Source organism: Brachyistius frenatus, unplaced genomic scaffold (genome assembly GCF_029030835.1).
Source record: "Brachyistius frenatus isolate BFR_SWC_R1_liver_20210118 unplaced genomic scaffold, ASM2903083v1 Contig_10, whole genome shotgun sequence".
Taxonomy (NCBI): domain Eukaryota; kingdom Metazoa; phylum Chordata; class Actinopteri; family Embiotocidae; genus Brachyistius; species Brachyistius frenatus.
In genome coordinates this window covers 2464114-2491204 of record NW_027210609.1, presented here as the reverse complement: position 1 = coordinate 2491204, position 27091 = coordinate 2464114, and the positions used below count along the sequence as shown (strand labels likewise).

The 27091-nt window shown below is 40.1% G+C and overlaps 1 protein-coding gene across 1 annotated transcript in view; it reads left to right on the top strand.

The window, feature by feature from the left end:
- The first annotated feature begins 342 nt into the window (after window positions 1–342).
- The window catches only part of megf6b (multiple EGF-like-domains 6b), a 55010-nt gene continuing 28261 nt past the window's right edge, over window positions 343–27091 (top strand). Inside the window, exons 1-4 of the mRNA XM_069690860.1 lie at window positions 343–471; window positions 1441–1550; window positions 8982–9086; window positions 26902–27024. Of these exons, the coding sequence (XP_069546961.1) occupies window positions 410–471; window positions 1441–1550; window positions 8982–9086; window positions 26902–27024 (400 nt within the window). The 5' untranslated portion in view covers window positions 343–409. The remainder of the gene's footprint in view (window positions 472–1440; window positions 1551–8981; window positions 9087–26901; window positions 27025–27091) is intronic.

Genomic DNA, 27091 nt, shown 5'->3' with positions numbered 1-27091 from the left:
TTCAGGTAGCACATTTAAGATGAGAATTCAATTCGGGTTGAAGCACAGGTAGTATCTTGTATCGTGTGCTCTACAGCTCAGCGTTCTGAAAGGTGCTGTATGAGGAATTCCCCTTAAGTCTTTAAAAATACCAAAAACCAGATATCATAAGCAGCCTTACACCTCAGCACAGGTAACGCCCTCACAGGCATTACGTCATTGGTGAATGGAAAATGCCTTGTGCGAGCTTTGTCCATCTGTCTTTGCCACAACATTTCTTTAGGCGCTCATAAATTTGCATACATCTGTAAGAACATTTTGACACATTAAGTATTTTTACCGCTGTTTTCATTCCAGGCCCAACGTGTGTCTGGAGAGGGAGGTGACACTGGTCGCCCAGAGGCAACCGTGTGTGCAGGCCTTCACACGCATGGTTAAAGTGTGGAAGCAAGGCTGTGTGGGGCAGTCGTGGTGCATGGGATATGAGAGGAGGTGAGTAATACATCTCATTTCTCGTCTGTCTGCTGCTCCTCCCTTTCTGTTCTCAAAGCCTCTGATTCTGCTCTTATACAAACACTCCCAGTTTCACCTGCAGGGGATGTAGTGCTTTGTTGATCAAGCTCTGGCTAGAACAAAGCATTAATTAATGCTTCTGTGTATTCCCCATGACTCAAGCAACCCAAAGAATTTATCTAAAAGGCCATGATCCTTCATTTAACTCCATCTCCAAACAGTGTCTAATGGGATGAGATCCAGCTTACTGATCTCTTCTTCCTCTCTCCCCTTCATCTCTCACTCTTGCTCCGTAATCACAGCTTTTAACTTGTCATACAACTAAGTGCAAGATGTAGTCCCACTTCACTGGAGTTACCAGCTATTCAACACACAGGCGTCTCTGCAGCCAACATTCCTTTGAAGGACAGTCCTAATGCTAACATTTTAGCCCGTCTCTGGGAGCCTGCTGCAGGAGTTTCTCACTGTGCCGCGCACACTCGCTTTCTCCGCGTCATTTACTGTGTTACAAAGTCAAAGGCTGCTTTGAAGGTAGCCAAGGCCACAATTACTTGCTGTAAATAAAATGTGTTTCCACAATGCATAATGACTGTGGAGCAATGAGAAGGGTCCCAAAGTACAGGGATAGGCAGTCATCTGTGAAGAAGGGTTTGACAATCTCACACTTTAATATGGTGCCTTGAAAGCCTGGGAAAATTAGCTGAACATGCTACTTAATGTTTCTTTACTTTTTGATCAGATTACATGTGTGTCACATGAAACATTAAAGATTATTATCAATAGTAAACTAAAACTCTTGACAAACTAAGTTTATAGTGGGGTATTACAAAAACACACATATGTTGTCAGTTGTACTATTTCTTCATTATTTTTTTTGTTATTTCTAATTGCTTCCATTTTAACAGGTTTAATTGGAAGTTTTTAACTTGACGTTTGTCATGTTAACAGGACGGCGTACTACACGGCGTACAGACAAGTGTACAGACAGGATTATCAGACTGTGTACAAGTGTTGCCCTGGATGGTCACAGCTAAATGGAGAGGCAGGTTGTCTGTATCGTAAGTATTTTCAGCTTTTATATTTTCTATCTATTATCCGTACAGTCATTTTTCATTGATTGTGACCACAACAGAGCACATGCGCGTAGGTATGTTTACTAAAAGGCAATATGCCTTTTCCTGACTCGACAGGAGGACAAGTGCTTCAAACAACATGGCACAGACCTCTGAATGAGAGGGTTTCAGAGAAAGGTGAAAAGGGTCAAGAGGTGATTTGCCCAACCGGTATTCAGAGCAGATGTTATCAGTCAGTCCCATGTCCTTAAGTACTTGTGTTGTTACAACATTCCAACTCTGTTCAGATGTGAATACAGGGAAAATAATTCTCAAGTGTTGAAAGAGTTTAAGTGTTGACATTTGCTCTCAAATTGGATTTGTGCTGTTGTGTCTTGTTCTACACTCGGCAAAAAACGTTTACAGTCTAAGTGTTTGAGGTCATGGCTCTGCAGCGCTCCTGTAGTTTAAAACAGATCACTTGTCTGGCTGTCCGCTTTTGCTTGGCTGGTTTTGGACTGTATATTGTGTGGTAACCTCCAAATTTGCTGGCTTGTAGCCCACATTTAAAGGCTCTAATACTCATAGTCATGCCACTATTCTCATTCAGAGGTGTAACCATTGACTTTATATAAAATTGGAAATAGCTTCTGGATCTGAAAAGCGAGGCCAGTGCGGAAGTGCACCACCGAGGGCCGCTAGGGGTTGGCTCCAGAAAGCCTTTGGCTCTATAGACTCACATTCAACTTCGCTCATGAAATACAAAGTCAATAAAAAAATTTCTGCAAGTCATTATGCTGTCATTATATACATTTATTCCTTCAGATCAGTTTCCTCCCAGTCCATCTGCAAATATTTCCATAATGAATTAGATATTATACCTCAAAGAGTGTTACATTTGACGACACGTCTGTTTGATTGACAGGCTTTGAGTGCAGTCAGGCTTCCGCTATGGGTTGGTGGGTGTAGTGTCCTCAGGTTCCCAGTCAGATGTCAGATAGTCAGATCTACGGCTTGCTCCTCCTCTGCTTTTCCAAATATGGTGACTTCTGGCTCCAAAATACCGAAACACTGACAGCTGAAATACCGAACTTGAGGCTTAACAACATCGGTTTACAGCTGGGTGTCACATGGCAGTGCAGGTTAGAATATTACACTGTGGATATGAAAACAGACAAGTGCGTCCAATGTTTATCCCAATTCATCATAGTCAAGGCTTCCCGAACAGTACCAGCCCATGGTGGAGAGACCACCAGCTGATTTGCACAAGAAGAACAAAGAAAAACAAAAATGAAACTTCCCACCACATCCATGTATGGAAAAGTAGTTCTGTTGGTCACACTGAGGCTGCCAGCAGCTCATCTCCTGGTGGATGAGCTTAGCTTCACACCGCTGAGACCAAGAAGCCTCCTTTGATGGGATTTTACAGCCAGTGATCCAGATCGCATAGCCTGAATACCATAGACAGACCATTGGCAAATCCTTCCTGTAAACAGTTTGTCTCCTGTCTGTTAGACTGACAAGAAAGTTCCCACTTCCCTGTCCTCCCTGTCTGCCTGGAACCAACCTATGAGCTTAATACCCAGCCCTCACACCCCCAGGACAGGCTAGAGGGATCGCCCTCTGATGGGAAGTGGATGGGATGGGGAGCGGGAGAAGATCTCCTGGAGGTTGCTGTCATCAGTGTCTTATTATGGCCTCTATTCTCTCTTCAAAGAGCTCTTTGTTTCCAGGGAGAAGGTTACAGTATTAAATTATACAAGGAAGCATTACACTGTCTGCTTTTCAATGAGTCTGGTTTGTTTTAAAACGCTTAAAAAGAAATGTCTTAAAGAGACATTCCTCAGGATTGCCCAGTGCCCTCACTTAAGTTAGATGGCGGGGGTTTGTTTCGCGTGACAATGGCTGGTCTCTTCAACATGAGGCAGGCCTTTTATCTCTGTAACCAAAGACGTGGCAGCACTTTGAGATGGGACAAACTAATCACCCCTTTCTCTGAGCCATTGAACCAGGATAAAAGGAAGCTCACACCACAATCCTCCCACTCCTGCACACTTTGCTATGTGCTATCTGTACTGTACCTCAGTCAGCACAATGCAATCTGTGTGGCTGTTTTTCAACAGCACCTCCAACTTCCAAAAGGGAAAATCTGCTTTGCAAAATGTACAGCTTTAGCAAATCCTCTGAAAAACCCCAAATGAGGGGAAGATGGGAATGCTTTGTGTTGAGATAGTGATTTAGTGTCTGGCCCTTTTGGGGTTTCTTGATGTCTCTTGTTTTTTCTCCTTTGTTTGTCTGTCTGTGTATATGTGTTCCTCAATAAAATCAGTCAGTCTGTGTAAAGTAATTAGACTAATGACCTTTGGTTATTTTGAGGCAGTAAAGTAAGATTCAGGGTCTAATCGTGCCAAGTTTGGTTGCCACCCCCTTTGCCCTTTTATTATCATTCACCTGTTTTCTTCTCTCTTATTATATCCATCCATTGCTCAGTATTGCAATCCACAATGTTAGATGTTGTGCATTCCAGGATAATTAGTCACATATTTGGAGACAAAATATACCACAGCAAAGCAAACGTCGGGTTGTTTTCACATTTTATTCTGCTCATGTGACCCCTTCCTTGTTTTCCACATCTTTCTGCTTCAGGCTACTATCATCTAATTATGAAGTTTTGTGTTTTCCATTCACACAATATTATTTATTCAGAATTTTAAAATAGCTGAGATTTGGGGGTTTTGTTTTCCAACTTATGATGTTTTCCAGCATTATACAAAAGAAAGAGTCAACTGGAGGAATAAATATTTTTAAAACCATTTTTTTTCACCATACTTGTTTTCTCTTATGCAAATGTTGTGTTTTAGATCTCAGGGTCCCATCTCTTTCTTTTTTCTTTTTTTTTTAACAATACATTTAATGAGTCTTTGTTCATAAAAAGTTAGCCAGGTGAAGAGTGGAAGCAGACTGTGGTGTTTGAAAAATTCACAAGTGTTAGCAGGGGACTTTTGTGTGTTTTTAAAAGACCCCAATTTGCTCAATGACAATCTTGTTCTGCTGCGAGCAAAGAGCTCTTGACTTTTTAAGGGCAACTTCCTCCACTTGAGCATTTGGAGCACCACTCAATCAGTGGGTTAAACCTTTTACTTAGCAAGTGGCCACAGGATGGGTGAGGATGGACAGGGTCAGCCGGGAGTGGAGACAACCAGTTTTGTTGATTGACGGCAACAGTAAGCTGTTTGACTGGGGCTGAGGAGCAGGGACAATGGCTTGTCCAGTTTGTCGTCCTCGTTAACTGCTGAATAGGAACTGGCCCCCTTTTGTGGTGGGACTGGCGAAGGTAGCTACATGTGAAACAGGCCCGGTCACCAGAAAGGAGGAAATGGTCCTCTGTCTATCCATGGGTGGTCTTTTGTGTGTGTTTGAGTGTGTCATGGAACACAGCAAGAACTATGTCAGCAGTCATGTGGACCACATCGTGCATAGTTGAACACAAATAGACACAGACACAGACGCAAACAGAGAAACAGACTGAAATCAACTGAGACATGACATTTTACAGCAAAACAATGGTGGAGTTCAGATTGTTTGGTTTATCAAAATACTGCCTCTGGTTACTCCAACAGCCCTTTTGATCTAATGAGTAGCATGCGGCAGAGGCAGTAAGGTCAGCAGAGTACTCTTTACCAAATTGAAACTGTCACATTTTTCACAGTTTGTGGAGCAGCTGCCGTCAAATATGAGGCCGGGAGCAAATACTGGTTTACTGTCAGCAACCAAGGTCTGTTTGACGCTGTATATGCTGGCTGATAGAAGTTGTCACAGGATTTGTGACAAAATTACATTTAATCTTGAAAATGTGGGCGTATTATGAGATCGTAAACGTGGCTTTGTGGAAGTTGGTTAAGATGTGGCCAGCTTGTTTAAAGTCATATTGAAATCCTGTTAAATATCCGTTAAAGACCCTTTCTTTAATTCAGTCAGTGACATATAAAAATAATATTATGAAGCTACACGCATAAAAACAGAAAGCTCTTCAGGATAGATAAGCATCACCAGAACCATCAATTTATACTGTTAGAATGTAGATGCTTAAGTTTCGCTATAAAGTTTTAAGTGGTGCAGTGTTTTGCAAAGGTGTGCTGTAAAAATGAGTTATTTCCCATGACATGTTTTTCACTGCAATCAGTGAAACCACAAAGAACTCACAATATGCTCAACTGGCTTTTTCCCATTCAACTTTGCATGGAGTATAGTGGTACTTTATATACAATATTATCATGTCTAATCCATATCTTTGGCAGCACAAAGTGATCATTATAAAGACTATAATCTTATAGTAGGCCAAATAATTCCCATGCAGCAGGTGTTTTTAAAAATGTTTTGTCTGTATTAGGTGACTGAATGCCAAATTTCTCATTCACCTACTTGATTAAACTTACAGGCATATCAGAAAATAGACAGGAATTGATGCACTATAGACATGCAATATAATGCGGGGCAAAGCAAATGCCCCAGATATTCAAATTTTAGGGACTTGCACAATGAAACATTTTGTGCCACACATTACTGTGCCTGCTGTGTCAAAAATACCGGGTGTCAAGTTCAAATGGTATTGAAATCCTTTCAAAGAAACCTGTCAGAGATGATCTGACATAGCTAGCCTGGGTTTTCACAAGAACTCTTTGAAATGACACATTCCTCTGCATAGCAAAACATGATTTGTTGCCTCAAAATACAGTGCTTGGCTCAGCACGTACCAATTATGGCACCAAACGGAGCCCTGAGCGCAGGCCTTTGTGTCTGTGAATTGCCCTAAATGTGGTCTCTCTCTGGTTTGCGCTCTGGGGGTTAAACAGATTGACAGAGCCTAAACAAACACAGGGGTTCCTCTGTGTTGATGTGGTCATCCCCTTCAGAAGCTGTAAGGGTGACACCTGCTCGCTGGTTTTCAGTTTTTCTGTATCGAGTCGCTGACCCCTGTGCCGTCTCTTCTTTTTGTGGTAGCTGCTAATCCTTTTAGAGAAGGTGTCTTTGTGATAGAGTGGAGGCATTCACAGCAACAGACAAGAGTGAGTTTTATGCCACGCTGCATGCCACAGTAAAGAATTATTTCAGGGAAGATTAAGCGGCGTATGGGGCTCATGAAGGGGGCGGCCCAAAAATGTCCTGATTCGCTGCCAGCAATCTTGTGTGTCTCGCATCTCTGACGGGGGAATATACATTCCCCCTGTTGTCGCTTAATCATGCTACCCTGAGAAGTGACTCTGAGACACATCTGACCTTTTGTTGCTGGTGATTTTGTTCTTTTAAAGCTTTTTTCAACCCAATTTAGGAATGTCTCATTAATTTGATCTTTCACAGCTGGTGGTAACATCATTGTCCTGAAAAATTTTGGTCCAGTTGAAACCATGCAATTAAACCTGAGCACTGAGTATGTTTTTCTACTTGTCTGTCATCTGTTACTTTCTCCACATCAAAATTCCTTCACATTATATAATCACAGAAGCAGGGATAGATATGTTACTGTATCGTGGCCTCTGTAGCCGCATAATCTTGAGGAACTGGAAGTCATCATGGGGAGATTAGCAGTGGTGAGTGGTATTCCTGTTGGAATAGGATTTCGCTGGCTGCGTAAATTGGGCAAAATGTTGAAATATTAGCTACTGAGCACAACAACACGTGTATTTTACAGTGTGAACCGTAGTGTTTGCTGGTGTGTTTATATGATGCATGGAAGATGGCAAGAAAGAAATAATGATGTCTTTTGTGTGTTGTGGGTTTTATACAGTGCGTATGTTTGTGTGGGTTATCTGTTGTAGATGCTGTGGATGGTCCAAGTGTTAAGCAGGTGTCTGAGGACAGGGTCAGATGACAGGCGGATGTTTAGGCTGAGTGCTGGTCTCCACGGAACCATCTGAGCTTGCTCAAAGACATGCATGAAATTGTTGCGACTCATCTGTGATTATTAGAGAAACCACTTCTCTACATTCATCTCCTTTGTCTGGAAATGTTTTGTTATTCCCCATGGTACATCTGACATGGTACAGCTGAAGCCTGATCGTTGATCCACTTAAGCCATTTTATATTTTCATACCCTGAAGCATCTTCTCATTTCCTAAGCTGATAATTTTTTAACTGTACATCTGTTTAAAGTGTCTGGATGTGTGTTCAGGGGAGCAACTAATACTTTTCTTTGTCAGTCAACTACTTTTAAAATATATAGATTAACAATTTAATCCATATGATGTCTGAAAATGCTGATCACAATTACCCAAAATCCAAGACACTGTGTTCAGTTTTTTATCCAGCAAGCACTACAACCATATATGGACAACAAATGACATCAGAACCGGCAGCGCCTGGTGTGATGATTGGTCACGCTGCCTCTGGTTGGATTACAAAAATGCATGTCTGGCACCAGATGCTAAATTAAACTGGCTTTCAGAGGACCTCTTCACAGTCATGTTCGGAAGGATTGGCATTTGTATCCTTCTTATGATTAGCTGGACTTTGTTTTTTTTTCACTCCTGGTGTCCACATGTTGCAGGAACAGCAGGGATGGACATCAACTCCCTGCGCACGTCATCAGTTAGCACTGTACTCTGCTGAGGAGAGTGCAAACAACAGCCCTGGCTTAAACAGCTGTCCTCAACACATGATGTATAAATATAGGTATTTGCAAATGCAGGTAGACTCACATGTACTGTATGTGCACACACACAGTTTTAGGTGGAGGGCTGTGATGATTCATGTGAGTGTTTGTCTTTATGTAATGTAATGCCACACCTCAGAGGTGGATTCATGTGTTCTGAACGACATGTACCTTGTGGCTCCCACTGTTTATATGTCCTGGATTCTTGAAATTTCATGTCTTAACTAGTGAGAGTGGTTTGACTCAGGGGGATTTATGGACAAAAGGTCACAGGCTCCAAGAGATGGATGAGCCACACCCGCCCTGTGGCTCTCTGATTTTACCCCATAACTCACCGAGGCACATCTTTGTGATCGCAGTCTGTGACAATGATCAAAAGTTCACTTAATTGATCTAGGTCATTCTCAAGTAATATTCTCTGACGTGTATGGGGAGGAGGGCAGTTTTCAAAAAGCAATACAATATGTTGCTGCCAATCATGTTTTACAGTTACAACTATGTGAAAATATAGTTTAGAAATTTCTTTCAGCTGGCCAAGATGCTGCTCCTCTTCTCAAAGCCAAGTGGCAGATTTCTCTTTCATTGGTTAGTGTGAATGGAGGAGAATCAAGGTTCCTCTTTAGACATTACTTAGCAGGCCGATGATAAGTCTTTGATAGAAAGAGGTCAGTGTTCGAAACTGCAGATGTTGACATCACATAAACACAACCAGGTGTGTCTGCTTCACTCACCTATTTGTTCTGTCTCTCCTCTCTTACCACCTTGTCTGTCCACATGTATCTGTGCAGCGGTGTGTAGCTACGGTGTGTGCTTCAATGGGGGCCAGTGTCAGGAGGGATCCACCCAGATCTGTGACTGCCCCGCAGGGTTCAACGGACCCAGCTGCCAGTACGGTGAGTAGAAACATCCTTGCACTGTTTCATATGCAAAAACTACTCTACCATGTTCTAGTTGTTTGTTTTCCTTTCTTTGACCTTTGTTTTTTTTATCTGCTACAATCACATTTGTCCAGAGTATAAGACAAAAACATTCTGTCTTTCGTTTTTATGAAGGTAATGATGTAATTGCTGGCAACCTCTATTCTATTCCCAACATTTTACTCATGTCCATTTACTGTAATTGTCATTTGATAGTTTGTAGTTTGAAACCTAACTATAGCAAAAGTAGGAATAATGAAAACTCTTCACAAACTAACTGATCAGTATCATTTGATTAAAAACCCTTTTTTGGGTTCTTTGGAGGATACCATTATGATTCATTTCAGCCAGCTCTCCAAACCTCCCCACTGACCTCTATTTAAGTGATAGCCTTTCTCTAAAAGTGAATGGGAATCTCCTCACATCAGCAGTTGGCTCACTCACCAGAATCCCAAGTATTTTATCAGCAACTCCATTGTTGAATTTGAGCTGTTGAAGTAAAACAGTGGAGGATTCTGTTATTTTTCCGATAACACCACACGACAGGATATTCCTTTTAGTGTCAACATTTTACTCAAATTATCCATGTCTCCCTCAGGTCCTCCTATAGACAATGGACTTTGTTGTATAAGTTCAACCTGTGGGGACAATTAAACATCATGGCCTCTTTTTTATTTACAATAGTCTGGCCTGACGTGACGCTATCTAGCCAACATGCCTTCATCTCTAACTGACCAACTTCTCGATCAACACAGGATTTTCTCAAGAGTTCTCTGGTGCAACATACAGTCTGTAGCTTGATGACACCCTTTAGCATTTCCTCTGTGGCTGTTACAAGATTTATGATCAAACCTTGGGAAATGCAGCACTGACAGCTCCGCTATATGTTCAGGACTTTCTGTGGAAGCTAAGCTGGCCTGGCTTACCTCTGATTACTTCATGGTTGAATGAAAGACTTGATCATTAGGACACAGGATCCATGAACACACATGAGGTGACAACACTCATTGGTGCTGGCCAGCACAGCTTAAGACCATCGGGGGCCTAAACAAGCTAGTTCTGATGGGCTTAACGGAGGTCTTTGAGAAGATTGAAACCATCTGCTGAACATGATGTTTGCTGATCAGTGTTCATGTAAATGCAACAGTGCAGGTTTCCGAAATTTTTGTATATAAACATCTATAACATGTAAACAAGTATAACTGACTCAGCATAAACCATAAACTATCTGATTCTTTTTCAACATACTGTATTCTCTATGGATTACATTGTGTGTCTTAATGACATGTATTTGAGTTATATTATGTACTGTATGTGTTATATAAGATAGCATGCCTGCCCTCTGTGATCGCCACAGCAGAAGCTCATCAGTCACTCTGATCAGAGCATTTCTCCCTGACACATAATAATGTGGAGTGGTGAAGCAAGGGCCAGGGCGCACTGTGGGTTCACGATGCCCCTCACCCTTTACTTCTGACAGTGTGAAAGATGTGGGAATGATAGTGAAACTCTGCTAGACTCGAGTCTGCATAGGGCATTCTAGAAATACGATGACTCCATATCACAATCCACATTCACAGGTACCAGTAATCCTCTGTGATACACATGTACTAATACAGCAAGCAGTTGTTATGGAGCACTCGGCGACAGTGGTTTCAGAGTAGAGAACCAGTACCAGTAACTAGTAGTAACAGCTGAGATGTAAGGCATAGGGATATTTAGACATAATTCTATAGTTTTGGAAAAAATGTGTGACCATATTTCACATTTGGTTCGACATTGAATAAGTGACACTAATATTGGGTGTCCACCTTGAAACTGTGGTGATTGTAGATGTTCTGTGCTGTTGGGTTAAAGATGTGTGTGAAGCATCTATAGTTTAGAATTTGTAGCTTCCCTGCAGCAACATCCACGTTTGAATCACTGTCTCCGCTTTATTGGCCAGACCCCTTCAATGTCTTTATTACATTATTATGAATCTGGAAAGATATAGATGTCAACTAAACTGGTTGGTGGAGGCATACAACTGCTGGGCGATGATTGTAGTTTGGAAGAAAATGCAATTTTATTTGCTCCAAAATCAATATTTTTAATCAAATGAAAACACCTATTTTCGCTGCACTTTTGGATTTAGAAAATATACAGCACTGTCAAAACTCAAACAGTTTTGTTCATACTGTTGCCACATTTTAATGCGTTCATTTATTTAATTATTGTATAATGTGATTTCAAATATAAATACTGGTATTCTGATGCGTTTCCAGCAGTACAGTAGACGTTTTGGCACACCTTCACCTACTTATAAGGTGTATAAAAAGGGGAGGACATCTCCAGAGACGAACAACACTTTCACATTATGAGAGATGTATCCTGGCCTGTCGTCTGAGTCATGTTTCTAGTACTGCCAACACACATACATCACTGCAGTGCCATGTACTTAGAATATTGTTGTGGCTCTAACACAGACTCTATATTCCTAATCTTAGATGTTATTTGATGTTCAATCAACTATCATTGCATCCCCTCACTGTAAGTCACTAAAAGGACCATTCTGTTCAGTTTTGCCTGCAGCTTGCCTCTCAGCTAGACTGTTTGATATCAGTGCAGCCATTAACACCCCCTCCACACATGAGTATCCACCACCATTGTTCTGCATTGTGAATGATAGCTGTCATCAATGGGTACCTAGGGGCCCTCGCTGGTGGAGAGCTATGCAGAGGAGCCCCCACACCCTGCTCCTCCCTCTATTGGAGGCTATCAGTCCATAAACTCTGGCAGTTATATTGCTCTGTGATTGGCACTGAATGGGCTGCTGGACGAAGGGTGTGGGGCTGTCAGTGACTCCGCCTGACCGGAGGATGATGGGAGTTGGACGCATGCAGGATTACTGCCACAGCTGTCACTTTTTGTGGTCCTGCATGTGCCAAAAACACATCGTATCAGAGTGAAGAGTCATGGGGGCAAAGAGAATAGCTGCAGGCTGAGTACAAAGTGGTTCGTTGGGGAAAGAGCAATAACATCACTTTAATGAATCACTCTGTTCATTGAGTGACAGCTCAGATTTATTGTTCAGTCATTATGAGGAACACTCTGATGGTCAAGCGCATACCAATTTGTTGTAACTCTGTCACATTCTTGAGCTTTGGATAAATAATCTTGGTGGTTGTATAGACGTGTGCACACTGCTCACACAAGGTGCCGTTGTTATGCAGTTACTGCTGCGGTTCAGATGATTCACACAACTGTCAGTGCCCACTTTATCTCTGTTGTCATGTTTACATAAAAGCTGAAGCCACAGTGGAGGATGTGGCTGAGGACGAATGTGTGGATCCGCACCGATTCACTCATCATTTAACCACTTGAGACGCTTCTCGGCAGAATTCTTCTGTAATCGCATGTGGTGATATCTCCTTGAAGCACTCTTGATGTGGTTTGTCCATGTTTGTGTATAGCAACTAGTGTGTATTTATATCGTTCAAAGGAGCCAATTAGTCCCCTACCCTCAAGAGTTGTCTGAAACCGTCATCTGTTTTGCTCCTCAGTAGTATTGTGCCTCAGTGACGTATAAGACAATGATTACTATCCTTTTTGTTTTTGTTCCTTAACCCTGTCGTAAAGCAAGAACTGTAGCCGCGAGGCTCGTCCACTCTTTTTGTATACAGTAAATCACATTTTTTGAACTGAATTTATTATTTATATTTATGTATTTATTTACTCATAAATATTTTAGTTGCACAGCTATATTTAAAGTTTAAAGGCAAGTTTTCCAGGACTTTAAGGTTGTGCAGCTTAATAAAAGACAAACCCTTCCAAACTTCAGCTGCACATTTATTTTCTTTCATAGTTTTTTAATTACAAATTATTGTATTTAACTTAGTACTGAGGGGCCAACCCTCTGCGTACGATGTTTAGTCTCTTTTTGAGACAGTGAGGAAATCCTTCTTAAAATTCTCTTTCTTGTCTATGGCCAATGGGATTTAGTCACTTGGTGCCTGATGTACTTTGTATCCCACCTGTCATCATTAGATAAGTGGTATTCTTTGGGATCAGAAGCTTCCAAGGCTTTCAGACCTCTGGCAGGGCAGATGTCTTCATACCAGCTGACATCTGGGCTCGGCCATTGACAAACAGACAGACAGATGAACAGCGAGGCTGGCAAACACTCTCTGTAACTTGAAACTACAATCTTAGAAGTCTGATAGATTGTGTAATAACTTCAGAAGAATTATTTGACACAAATATGAGGAGTTAGTGATATGAAAGTTAAATCCTTGAGAGCAGAGTAAGTATTTTTCCTAACAATAATGACTAAATTGACAAAAATCGAGTGTTTGTTCTTTTCCCACTGGTTCAACATTGTGTTTATTAGACTTTAGCTTGTTGATTCATGCTGCGCTGAAAGAGCTCTTTCTGTGTTGCAGTAATTGGATCTCTTTTTTTATTTTACTTTTGAACCATAAGCTCATATCTTGGCTCAGTTTATTTTCACTGCAATGCCAACAGGAGCAGCTTGATCTAAACGTCACTCACGGCATACCATGCACTAATGACTATCATCATTATTATTATTATTATTATTCTGTAAGGCTCCCAGGCATGCTTTCTCAGCCATGTTGAGCTTCCAGTCAGTGCAACTGTTACTATATAATTCCAAGTTACTTCTGTTTATCCACCCAGATTAGGGATGACTTAAATAAAGCCCCCCAGCTTGATTTATACCAATGTTTCATACAGCTAATATAGTAAAATATGCGCTCTTGATATTTTATTGGAAATTGGATATTTTGTTGGAAAGGAATTTCTTATGCACAAAGGGCTTGCGCTATACTTGGCATTCAATTTTGTTTCAAAAACATATGAAGTTAAAAAGTTTTATTTATTTCACAATTAAATCCCCCCCAAATACTAAAATCAAGCCCCTTTGGTCATCAAAAACATCAAATAGAGTGATGAAAAGTAACTTTTTAATTCTCTCTATATATTTATTTTTATTTTTTTAAAAACAACAAATTACAGCCAAAGATAGATTTAAACAATGCAAATTTCCCTTTTTGTGACATTTTGTTTGTAGCATCAGTAGTACATAAATGTAATACATGCTGTATGCATGTATTACTAGAGAAATGAGTCTTAACCCAATGAAGAACACCTCAGCTTTGAATATTATGTCTTCAGAGTTTTAGTTAGGCTTATAAACAGTTGACTGAAGCTCTAGATAATGAGGTCACTTATTTCTTTGGAGCCTCTCGGTGCATGATGCAAGTCCTTCACAGTCCAGTGGTCATGGTTCTGTGAAAAGACACAGTGGGAACACAGTGAGATCCCACTCTGAACCGCATATGAAAGATACTGCATTATTTGTCTTTTCTAAACCTTTGAAAAGGATCTTACGTGATGTCAAGACGTGGGTATTAATTATATAATAATAGTGGTGAAAAATAAATTAGTAAATGACTTAAGTACTGTGCTTTAGTACAATTTTGATACTTGCCACTAAAGCTAGTTATACTTTCAGTATTACCATTTCATGCTACTTTATACTTCTACACCTACCACATTTCAGAGAAAAATGTGATACTTTTAATTTCCTGTAATGTATTTGACATCTACAGTTTGCAGATCAAGAAATCATATACAAAGCATCAATTTACAGAAAGTGTATGCTACCTAACAGTATAAATTAGTAAAGACGACGTAACTACTACAACATTCAACTATTGTAGTAACACACAGTGGTGATATTAAATATACCATCCTAACATGCTGTCATTTAATAGGCAGTGTTCATTTTTGCTGATAATACTATAATTTTACTGAAGCACTACTTTGAATGCAGGACATTTACTTGTTAACGGAGTATTTGTTTTTGAATCAGAGTATTTTATGCTTAAATAAAAGAACCACACACTTATTCCACCGCTACACAGATACATTTACAGTATATGAACATTAAGTGCAACAAGGAGACAAAATTGATAAATTCTGATCCCCATTGACTTTAGAAGTTTTCTCACTTCTTCTATCCTGATTATTGTGGTGCTGGCTGCTTTGTAAAGTGGGACGCGTGTTAGCATGGTTTCAAGGTCAGGACAGCAACCCTTTGATGTACACGGGCTAGAACCAGGGTCATCTGGTCAAGGGACTGAATGTAGATTATGTCTCATTATGACGTGACATTGGAAGAAAAATGACAAGATAATCAAAATGTCATAGATCCTTTTTTGTGTATTCCATCATGTTATCATGCCAGCTCAGAGTGATGTGATCTTTGGCAGAAAAGTTGCATTCTTGAGGCAGAGACTGGCCGTCCGGCTGTCTCTCACTGTCTTTCTATGTTGAATAGCTTTCTGGACAGTTTCATTTAACTGGAAACTCTGTGTTTCAGTTTATCTCAAGACAAAGATGAGTTTGCTCTTTGTGGTACCTTTCTTTCTCCTCCAGTTGCTGTCCTACTCTGAAATTTTCTAAGGTTCACTAGTGGTCTTTTGCTGTATCCTTTTGTACTGAAGGTTGCAGGGGAGCAGTGAGGTCAAAGGTTAAACTGGCATGTGAACCTAGTCAGTACCTTTTTAGTGTGGGCTGGACTTCCATGGCTAGACTCACTGGTATTGAACAGCAGGAGTGTTACACGGCATCTCACTATATTTGGAAATATAGGGTAGCTTTTCGTTTCCATTGCTCATCAAGCTGTTTGGAAACTGACAGTGATGGGAAAGGGCAGCAGTGACACAGATGGTATCTGTCATGTTTAAAGAGATAAAGGTCCGCATGGGTCATGTAGTAAAAGCGAACATCCCTTTTCCGTATGGTGAAACTATTTCGCATATGGTGCCTGCCGAGGCACCAGTTTAACAGTCGGTACATTATTGAGAAACTTCTCATTTTGTTTCGTGTTTCTGTTCCCTACATGTTCAGGACCACTGAGGAATGTAATGAGAGCGCTGCTTTCAGTATGCCGTCCTTGAGACCCTCCCCATTGTAAAAATAAATCCCTGAACTCTGAGTCCCATTGAATGGTTTTTACTTGGGATCAAGAAAACATTTGCGAAACCTCCATGCTGAGCTAGCCAAACACTTAAGTGAGGAAGTGCCGTGAAATGAAACTCACCTGACAGCTTCACTGTTGGAGCAGTGATTTAGTACATTATACTTTTTTTTAGACAATCCACTTTGGCTGATGATTTTATTGGGCCTTCTTTGATGAAGGATCAATGAAGCTTTTGGTGTTTTGTGAACCAGTAGACGCTCCAGGAGTAGAAGGGGCTGGAGGAGATCCAAACATGCATATGTTCATGATAGTGTAAGGAGAATGTGAGATGTACAGTCATGCCCTACAGATTGACAGGTATAGTGCTGTAATTTTGACAATTTGATATGCTTTAATAAAACAATTTGATTACACGGTTGCTGTGACTGGTGCAAAATGCTCTTTCACCTTTGGCGCTTCATCATAGGGAGGATTCTAAGAATATCACCTTCATTTTTTCCTGTTTTCTCAAACTACTGAACACCAGGACTGGGAATGGTTGCTTGGGGTTAAAAGAGTTTAAGGCTGGCCCACACTTCAAATGATTATCTTTTATTTTCGTCAGTGTGAGCATGAAAGACTGAAAAGCCATGAGACTGTAAAGTAGTGAGATGCCTAGCTGTGGGAGTTTGTCACTCGTGATTGGTGGGTTCCTCCTCCACTGAGAGGTCAAAATGCAATGAAGACCATATTTGTTTTATCTGCTCTTAATATAGCCAATATACTTTTAAAGCATTTTTAAGTGGGAGAGAAAAAGTTATAAATGCTGATAATGGCATTGTAAATGTCTAGAAAATCACAGGCAGTCTAAATCATTTTCAGGGTTTCCTTTGTGATGGGTTTCACAGGTTGCAGCTGAAACGGCAGTGAATAGGTTGAAGTCTGCTTATCTACTTTACTTGGAGAGAATTGCGATGTCTTTAGTTTGAATCCTAAAAACAAGAACATAAGGTGGAAAAAAATATATAATAAGATATGACTTCAGAAATGGCGATAGTGGCATAATCTTGCTATTTAGAACTTTTCCTGTTTTGGATCTTTTTTTTGTTACAATATAATTTCCCCCCTCAGCGATAAATTGGTGCTTGAATAAGCCATTTAGAGTCACTGGCATGTTTTCTGTTTTTTGCCATTTGAAGGTTTAATCCTGCTCTTGCTCAGTATTGTTAGTAGCTGGCTTCCAGGAAAGCTGAAATGACGGAGACCATGGTGACACAGGCCGCAGCTCTGAGACGAGGTTTTCTCATGCATTCTTCACCTCTTTGTCCTGAACTCCTTTGTGCCGGTCCTTTTTTTTTTTTTTATTTCTTCAACCCTTCTCATTTCCCCTTTCTAAACTTTATACTGTCCTCTCGCAAACTAAACAATAAGGATTTGTCCAACTCTGAAAAGTCATCTCCTCTGTTTAAGGTGGAATTCAATGATTAGTTTTAGTATTTATTAATCTGTGATAATGTTTAGAATATTGGCTTAATCATTTGGTCGAGAAAATGTCCACAAATAGTGTGAATTGACCACAACTGTTTCTTGAACCTCTTCAAGTTTTTGTTTCTTCCTAACAGTCCCAAACTAAACTATGTTGAAGTTACACTGATATAAAACAGAGACAAGTATTTGAGAGCATAAAACCAGTAAATGTTTGGCATTTTTGCTTCAGAAATGACAAATAGATACCCTGTGGGCTTTTTGACCATCATTTGTGTACCTTGTTTTTTTTTTGTTTTTTTTTTACAGTTCATAGCATACAGTACTCCAACTGGTTTTACACAGTTGGCAGCAGTAAAGGGTAAAAAACAAAAAAAAGGAAGTAATGTGCCAACAAAGGCACTGAAGGGGACTACAAGCTACAAAGCACAGATGTAAATAATGTACAATATATTATATAATTAAAAAACTAACTTTACCAACGCTTTATCAAGAAAACCCCACCTGTAAACACTTGATTAATCAGTTAGTTTATAACTGTACTTCTATCACTTATACACTCAGAATGAAGGACAATCTGATATTGTGTAAATCAAAAATAGAATAATATACACTGTGCTATCTCTTACAGACAAAAGTGTGGATTGTCAAAGTCAGTTAGTCTTCATATGTTTGCTATTCTACCCACAAACACTGTGAGATACTCTCACTGCTTATCTGTGAGGTACTTGGGTTCAACCATGAGAGAGAGATGCCCTGTGCCTGTGAAGTCAGGAGAGACATCGCTAATGAAAGGGAGTGCATTGCAATCAGAGGGTGGGGTGCATCCTCGCCCAACTACCTGCCGTTGCCTCCTGTGCAGCACCCTAATCTCCCGTAATTGTGCTGAGTCTGTGCTCCTACCCTGTCTCATTAGGCTCTTTACAGCATTCCTGATGAAAGGTCGCTCATGGTCACACCGGGGGCCAGGCACAGAGTTTGTGTAAATCAGAAGTGACAAGAGTTTGCAAAACAGTTAGAGGAATAATCCGCATGGACTGATCCCTTCATCTGGCAGTGGTGTCGTGATTCTCCTGATCTGTTTCACCTTTAACTTCCATAACTGCTCCTAATTTTGCCTTTGCTTCCATTGTTCTTCTTATCAGCTCCCTGTGCATTCAACTGAGTCAAACACTTCACTTCTAATCTCTGTTTTTCCTCTACCTATGACATTATTTCCACTGCTGCATGTTATCTCCATATGAAAGCCCTGAAGCCTTGGGGAACATTCACCCAACAATATTCTCTTTCAATGCACCGCCAGTTTTGCTGATGTTTCTTGAGGTATGAAAATCCCATGCTAATCTGAAAGATATGCAGTGAGACAGGGTCAGTTGCCTTTCATATGCAAAGCTGGTTTCTTAAAATCAGATTGTAGATTGAATACCATCACTGTCATTGGGTTCTGTTTAATCCTATCTTTATCTCAGTGGATTTACTGGCATTCATCCCACACAGTCACATTAAATTTGTTATTTGGTAAGATTCATTTACAACAAGAATTGGGCATTTTCAGCTAATGGTTATGCAATTATATTATGCAAATGGATTCAGTGTTTGAGGGAGCTCTTGAAGAACCAACAATGATTCTGCAGGAAGACTATATCTCTCTTTAATGAACATACATGCATGAACATTAAATCTTAGTTAAATTATAAATAGAACATAAGCCGGAGATTTGAGTCGTAAAAGTCATCATTTACACCTGTATAAGTATGATGTTACTATTAAGCTGGTAGACAAGCATGTAATAAGTTATTAACGATAAAACATGAATGAAACATTTATAAAATGCTCCATAAAAAACTGGATATTTTATATTTTTTGTTTCCTCTGGCCTTTAAAGGTATTCAAATAAACAATCTGAAAGAACTATTTATCTCAGTGCATTCGGTGTGGAACTGTTAATTTAAGTTTTTCAACATTATTCTGTAGTTGTGTCATTTAAAGGATGTTTAGTGCGCTATATTACTTCATTTGTGTTTATTATTTAGTTTGTGCTTGACGGTGGAATCGCCTCATAATCAGCTGAGAGGTATTGCAGTGAAAGCAGACCTCTTTAGATGTTTGGCTTCATGCTTTGTCAACATGAAGCTTTGGTCATGTTGCAGCTCTACTCACAGCTTTGCCACACCAGGTATGAAAACACCAAAGTCATGGCCAAAACATCTTTCAAGGTCAGGACTATAGCACCTGTAGTGTGGCTTGCTCAAGCTGCTTTGAAAATAGAGCCCATCGCCTGTGAACTACACATAGCCAGAGGGTTATGTATTTGACTGCTGTTCCTTTTAACTTTGAACAACCGTGGAACCATGTAATGTCACACTTGAGCAGGTGAAGCAATAATCAGAGCCTCAATGTTTATTCCCCCGATATTTCTTGAGCATGACAGTCAGTCATATATCTGCCACCTTTTGCCCTGCAGGTACACAGCTCTGGGTTACTTGCCCTGCACATACCTCTGTAGCATATCTCATGCATGCTGCTGAGAGGGAGACACGCTGGAAACCACAACAACAAATTGTTTTATTCCTGCAGGCCTCCATGTGTTGTCCCAGGCTCTAAAAACTACTGCGTCAAAATTCGAAAAGACGGGTCTGAACAGGTAGAGCACAGATAGAGCACACGCAAAGGGTCAGGGGGCAATCCTCCGAGGTCCACCAGGTATTTGCTCAGCCTGTTCATCTGTGTAGATCATAAAATGTTATTCTGGAGACATGCGTGGGTTCATGCAGCTGGCCTACTTTCTTGCTGTTGTATGTAACCTTTACCGATAATAAAATTGAGCGACAGTTGTCCGAGACCTTTGGCTATCCAGTGGTCTTTGAAGGGATACATTTCTCCCAAGACGTATTGCTCTATCAGCTTCCATCATATGATTAGTCAAAACAGTGCTGTGAAAGAACGTTGGGGTTTTCTTAACCAGCTCACAACTCTCAGATTTCCAGTTTGAGGTGACTGGCCATTGGAACAGCCTTGTGACTCTTACTGATGTGATTTGAGCTGCCTGTGTCTGGGAATGAAGGAGTTGTGAGAGTTGCACTCAGCTCTAGCAGAGAAGAAAAAAGAAAGCTTGTTAGCTTGTATAGTGATAGGTAGCAGCCTCCTAGGAGTGGGGTCTCCCTTAACACATAAACTTACATGAGTACCTACACTCAAACATGTGCACATGTGTGCACTCACAGACTTACAAGCTTGCCTTGTAAGTGCAGTGAAATGAATCATCAAAACAGGGATTAGAGGAGTTTAGGACTCAGTAGAGCAGAATGTTCACTAAACAAACTTAAACACTGGATTTCAGTGTCTTTGATATCACTTATAATTCCTTTGTGGTCAAACATGCACAAATACTAAAACCTGAGGCTCAGCGGTCAGGCTAATAAGCTGTACACAGACTACTGAGTCGTTTGATTTAATATTTTTACCCCAGAGTCCAACAACCTCCCACCGCTTCTGTCCACATAACAGTCTGCTGCTTATATCTGGTTTCTTGTCAACAAATGCCTTAGGAAGAAGAGCTGAATGAAAACAAAATGCAACTGTTTAAATATGCAGATAAGCAGTGTGAATTTACATTCTGTACATCTGCATTTTTATATGAGAAATGTGAAATTTCAGGAAAACACCACAACTGACTTTAGTGGGCTCTCAAAAAACAGAAACACTTCTTGAACAATTTTCTTTTTTAACATGTTGTATTTCCTTAATACTGAAATGATTCTTAAGATTTTAAGACCAGGCCTGAAACTTACAATTATACTAAATTAATTATTGATTAATCTGCTATTTATTTTCCCACGTATTTGGTTATAAAACATCAGAAAACAGTGAAAATGCACAGTGCATTATGCTAGATCAAGTTGTAACATCAAAATGATTTGTAAATTTCTTTCAACTCATTGATGAAACACCTAATCATTACATCTCTACATAAGACCCACAGATCTTGTGATGACTTTACATTTCACGACAGAAGTTGAAGCATTTTTTTTGTTGACTTTAGTAGAGGTTGACCTCATTTATTCATTAAAAGTACAGCAGCTTCACAAAAAAAACCCCACAAACTTTGTCTTCATTGAGCTGAATGGTTGCTGCCTGGTTATAAGCATCTTCTAAAACTATTTTTTAAAAGGAAATGAAAGTGCCTTTTCAGTGCCTGTACTGTAATACCCCTTTTTCATGGTAAGACTTCCTACTGCAAACTTGACAGAGATTGTTAATGACTTCATAGAAACATTACAGGTTTGTGAAAAGACGTACAGACGTCCTTAACATCACTGCAGACCCATCATAGAGGTCTGCGTGTGGTTAGTCTTTTGTCATTAAAGGCACATTTTTTTTAACTTCTCTGGTTCCTGGAAAGCCGCACCACATCCCAGTGACAGTGCCACTTAACAACAACTCAGCTGCCCCACTGGTCACAATTACAAGACTTCAGGAAGGAACTCACACTCAAATGTGGCACTAAGAACACATCAAATAGAACGAGGGGTGGAAATTAAAGGATGCTTAATACAGCATACATGGTTATTTGGTGTAAGTCAGTGTGGTAAACCAGAGTGAAGGATGTTTTACCCGAGCAAGTGTGGTTTTCCTTGACTGTAAATAATACTGTGGCAGCTGTGTTTTAGTTACATGATTAATAACAGCAGAGCAGAATCGCAGTGTTAACTTAGTAAACAGGCAGCTGCACATCTGGGCTGTTAGTGATGTAGTACAAGATTAACAGCAGAGGGCAATGTTGAACTTGAGCTGCAGAGTAGAAGGAAAAAAATACATTTAAGAAGTTTGTCTATTTTTACATAAATAGCTCCTAAAGTTGTTGACTCCTTCAATTTGAATTATATTCATTGTGTTAATCTGTTGTTTGTCATTACAGTCTGACTCAGGATTCATCAGAATATTGACAAACCAATTTTTATCAGTTGCAGTCATCAGTTCTCTCTTATCTACATGAAACATTCGCCTCCTGAAAAACTGGACACTGCTGCCAAAACGTGCGGGAGATGTTGTGCTTTCATACATCTACATACTTATTTATTTAGACCTGAAGCAAAGGACTTAACATCCAAAATGTAACTACTCACCTTATCTGATTACACTTGGCATAAAAATTGAGCCGGCTTCTTGATCTCTGCTCTTGTTTGCTTGTATTACATTACATTACAGTTGTATTGTAGTCTATCTGTGGATGTTACATAGCACAGAGACAGCAGTCTGGCACAAAAGCATTACAAAGAAACCTTAGTACCAAAGTACTTACACAGTGGGGACAAATTTACAAGAACCGCAGAGGTAATGCTTGGGTAAAACATTTTGGATGCATGCTGGGGATTCTGGTGATATTGGACTCCTATCCATGTGCAATCCACAAGGCTTTCCACGGTTCATAAAATACATTTTATACTATGTTTTGTGAGTCTGGGTGAGGATATTTCACCAGTTCATTTGTTTCACTCAAGCTTCTAAGAGGCAGGTTTGTGGTGCTGCCTGTCAGACGTGTAAAACAACGTGCCCTTTACAATAAACGTTTTAAGGGTCGGTTATACTGGAGGTCAAAGGTGAAAGAGTGTGAAGTAAATTGTCAGTTCCAGTTCATAGGTGGTTAATTTGTTAGTTAGACAACATATTGGAGACATGTGCAGGTCAGCAGCAGAGAAATCCTCTCCCGAGTCTCCGCTGAATGAAACCTCTGACTCAAATACGTCTCATGGAACCTTGAGCCAGTCCCCATCTGTATAGCACCTGGTAAATGAAAGCAGCTGTGAGGACTGCAGGGAATGAAACCAGGAATGAACACTAGCGAAGCGCATTGTTACACCAGCAGGCTTTTAGATCAGGGCCCTAAAAGGAAACAGGTTAGTGCTATCCACAGCGTCGCCCCTCCTGAATCTTGATGAATGCTGCAATTTTCCGGCCCATGACCCCCTGCGATAATATCAGCGGTCTGGTGGTTTTCTTTGGCCCAGTTAGCCCCTCGTGGTCTGCCGAGACATTAGCCTCATCATCCTGGGAGCGGTGATGGTAGCCCTTGTCAGAGGAAGTCACACAATACAGCAGAAGAATGTAAACCCACAGCTTTGCTGCAGCTGAACTTGGAGAAACATAAAAAAAAGTTTCAGTGAAGCCTTTGTTACTTTTCATTGTTTACCAGGTTACTTAACAGAGTGTCCACAACATAGAAATGCACATTTGACCCATTTTACAGATGTGTTTGTTTTTAGATTTCACTTACCAGAAGACATAACAGGACAATTTGTCTCTCACAATGATGTAGCTGAGATTGTGTTGTCCTCACAGAACAATGCACAGAAACTCCACCTTCATACATTCATAAGGGTGATAGAAACATCAGAAACTCTTCCAGGATTCCTGCAAGAAAATTGGTTAACTGAGGTTGTTGGCCATTCAGATCATGATATTCTGGTTTCATATTAGTTACTATATGATGGGCTAAACAATAGTCTAAAGTATATAACTGGCATTTGTTGTTTAAAAAACAGCCATAGCTTTTTAGTTTCCCCTTAAGGTTGAAACTTAGTTTTATGAAAATGTATTTTTTTCTAACATTAGAGAAGCTGGTCATGGTTTCAGGCAAGGCTACCCACTTGTGCTATTCTACAGCATTCCCTGAAAACAGCCTCCAAAATGAACATACAGTTGAAGCAGACTGTGTTGCTAACAAAAGCTATACACTCTGCTTCTACCGCTGTTAACTAGAAAGTTCCTTATTGAAATAAAATTAAATGTAGTTGTTTCATTAATGTATTAAGCAAAAATAATTTGCTGTTTCCAGACTCCCAGATACCTCAAGTATTTGCCCAATACTAGTAAATTCAAGATGTCACATTGGGAACTTATGATGGGCATTTTTTCAAAATTTTTAGCATTTTATGGACAAAATATTTATAAGATTAGTTTAACATTTTTGGGAACCAGCTCGCCTGGCCCTGTATAAACATCATGGGTTCAAGTCTTGGCCTTTGACTCTGACCATGGGCATAAAATGGTCTGCAGACACACCACCACGTTTCAGGCATCTGACCTCTTTTTGGAAAACATGTCCCCAAAGGCTCAGGTCAGGGAGAGGAAACCTTGGTGAGCCGCTGTTCACAGGAGGAGGCTGATCTTCTTAAAGTATGTTTCAGCTGTCGTTTCGCACGCTTATATGTGTCTGGTAACCCTGCTGGAGGTTCATTGTGGTGACGGATTGATGGATGGGTGAGGGTGACGTAGAGAAAAGCTCCACTGTTCCCCCCCCTGGCGTAAAGTGAGGTTGAAGCCTTTGTTTCAACCACCAGACTCACTTCAGAGGTCATTGAGTTAAGCATTTAGAGAAGATTAATTTCATGGCTGGGATTTGTTTTCAAAATATAAACGGTTATATAACAAAAACTTCCTAAAAGTACATGACAATGGTTCACTTCTGTGCATGGCCTTTACATTGTTTTTTCTGCCAACTAAACATTATTTTGGACCACTTAAACTGAATACCTGATGGGAGGATGAAGCCAAATTATTGTCCAATACTTAAAAAAAACATGGCACGTTATCGATCCAGTGTAGACATTCAGTTTTCTGCTGCTGCTTTGTGGATTCTCCTCATGACCCTTAGCAGCTCAACATTCCTGCTTGCTTATTGGGCAGAAAGACTTGGAGAATGATGAGCGTGACACTGACCCCTGCTCAAGCTGCCACGCAGTGGAAGTCCTCACACACACTCAACACAAACACGCTCATGGTCAAACCTTGGGATTCCTCAGGGTCTTCAATCCTACCCTTGACTTCAGGTCACACTCTACTCAGTGACCATCACCTGCTTTAGTTGGGTTGTTTTCTGCATCTGTCATCACAACAGTTGTAATTTTACACGTTAAATGTACTAAAAGTCATACACTCTCTCTTACCCCAGGACGCAGAGTCATTAAATCAAGATCCTTTGATGTTGTATCCAAATACAAATGAATGCACTTCCCAAACTGGAGCTCCAGCTGCAAGATGTTGAGTCTTTCTAAGCAGAATTGATGTTATACATTTATTATAAATTGTTTCATTTGGAAATAAAATGGATTCTTAATTTTAGGGGTGACTTCTCTTAGCATATTTATGACACTTGGTAACAGAAAGAGTTCAGTGTTTCAGTGTGAACATTTCCAGATCTTGTAAACTGAGAAGGAATTGTTTAATTGACAGGTTTAACACTGGCATTGCAATGTGACAAAATTTGCTAGAAGGGGAAAAAAAAAATGCTCTATAAAGCCATTTTCTTAGCATTTGTACTCTTCTCTCTGTACAGTAACTCTCTTCTTTTATGGACATGGAGAAAGTTTACAAGCTGATTAGTGCCAAGTTAATGTTCCACCTTAATTTGCTCCATGGCTTTCAGTTTTCCATCCAAACTTCTTTCTACTGGCATGGCTAATAAAACAGCCCGATGTCATCAAAACTGTGCTGTGTGCATGATCTCTCCTGACAAAGCCCCATATGAATAAAATTGAATGTCAATGAAGGGAATGTGAGTGTGTCCTGTAACTATAGTGTGAAGCTGAATAATCCATTACACATCATTCCTTTCATTCTCAATTTTATTATGTTATTATGCAGAATATCCTCAGCTCCAATTATGGTACGTTGGACTGTCAGCGCCTGTATCTAACCCCAGTCATTATGTGTAGTTTGCAAACTGGGTGGAAAGATTTTATCTGGTTTGGTTGATGACAGGTTTGGCAGCATATTTTGCTGATGGAAATGAAATGGAAAACTGTGACTTCTTGTGGAAGTGTTGTGGGTGCGCTGTGTGATTGACTAATTGTATTCCTGGTTCATGTTGGAGTTTACAGCTTAGAGGTAATGATGACAACATGTTAATACAGCATCTTTCCTTTTGTCCCACTTAATTTATCACTGGATATATTTTGATTCTGTTTTTGGACATATATATATTTTACCTTTTCATTTTCTTTGAAGTTGGTACTATGGAAACCAATTGAAGGCTGGAAACAGCAAACGCAGTTTCGTGCAGTCATTCTCAGGCATTTGAGCACTTTCCACACTTTTAAAAGTCTGATCCAAATTTATTCATGGAAGACATTCAAAACTTAATAAGCTGACATTAAAAGGAAGACACATTCTTTTATCGTCATTACTTCCCTAAAAGATGAGTGTTGTTTTAACCGAAACACTATAACTTGACTGACCTTTTTCATTTAATCTGTTTTAGTTTTTATTCATGCTAATTTCTGTTTTTAAATTTGATTTTGATGACGGTTGGATTAACTTTGTCTTATTTTTTCCCGTTAGATGTGAATGAATGTGAGGAGACCAATGGAGGCTGTGAGGCTCTCTGTTGTAACACCATTGGAAGCTTCTACTGCAGGTGTCCTCCCGGACAGAAACTCAATGATGACGGCAAAACATGTCAAGGTCAGTACAATCTTGCATTTCTTGTAATTTAGTTTTGCTGTTTCATTTTAAAGGGGCAGTCTACAGA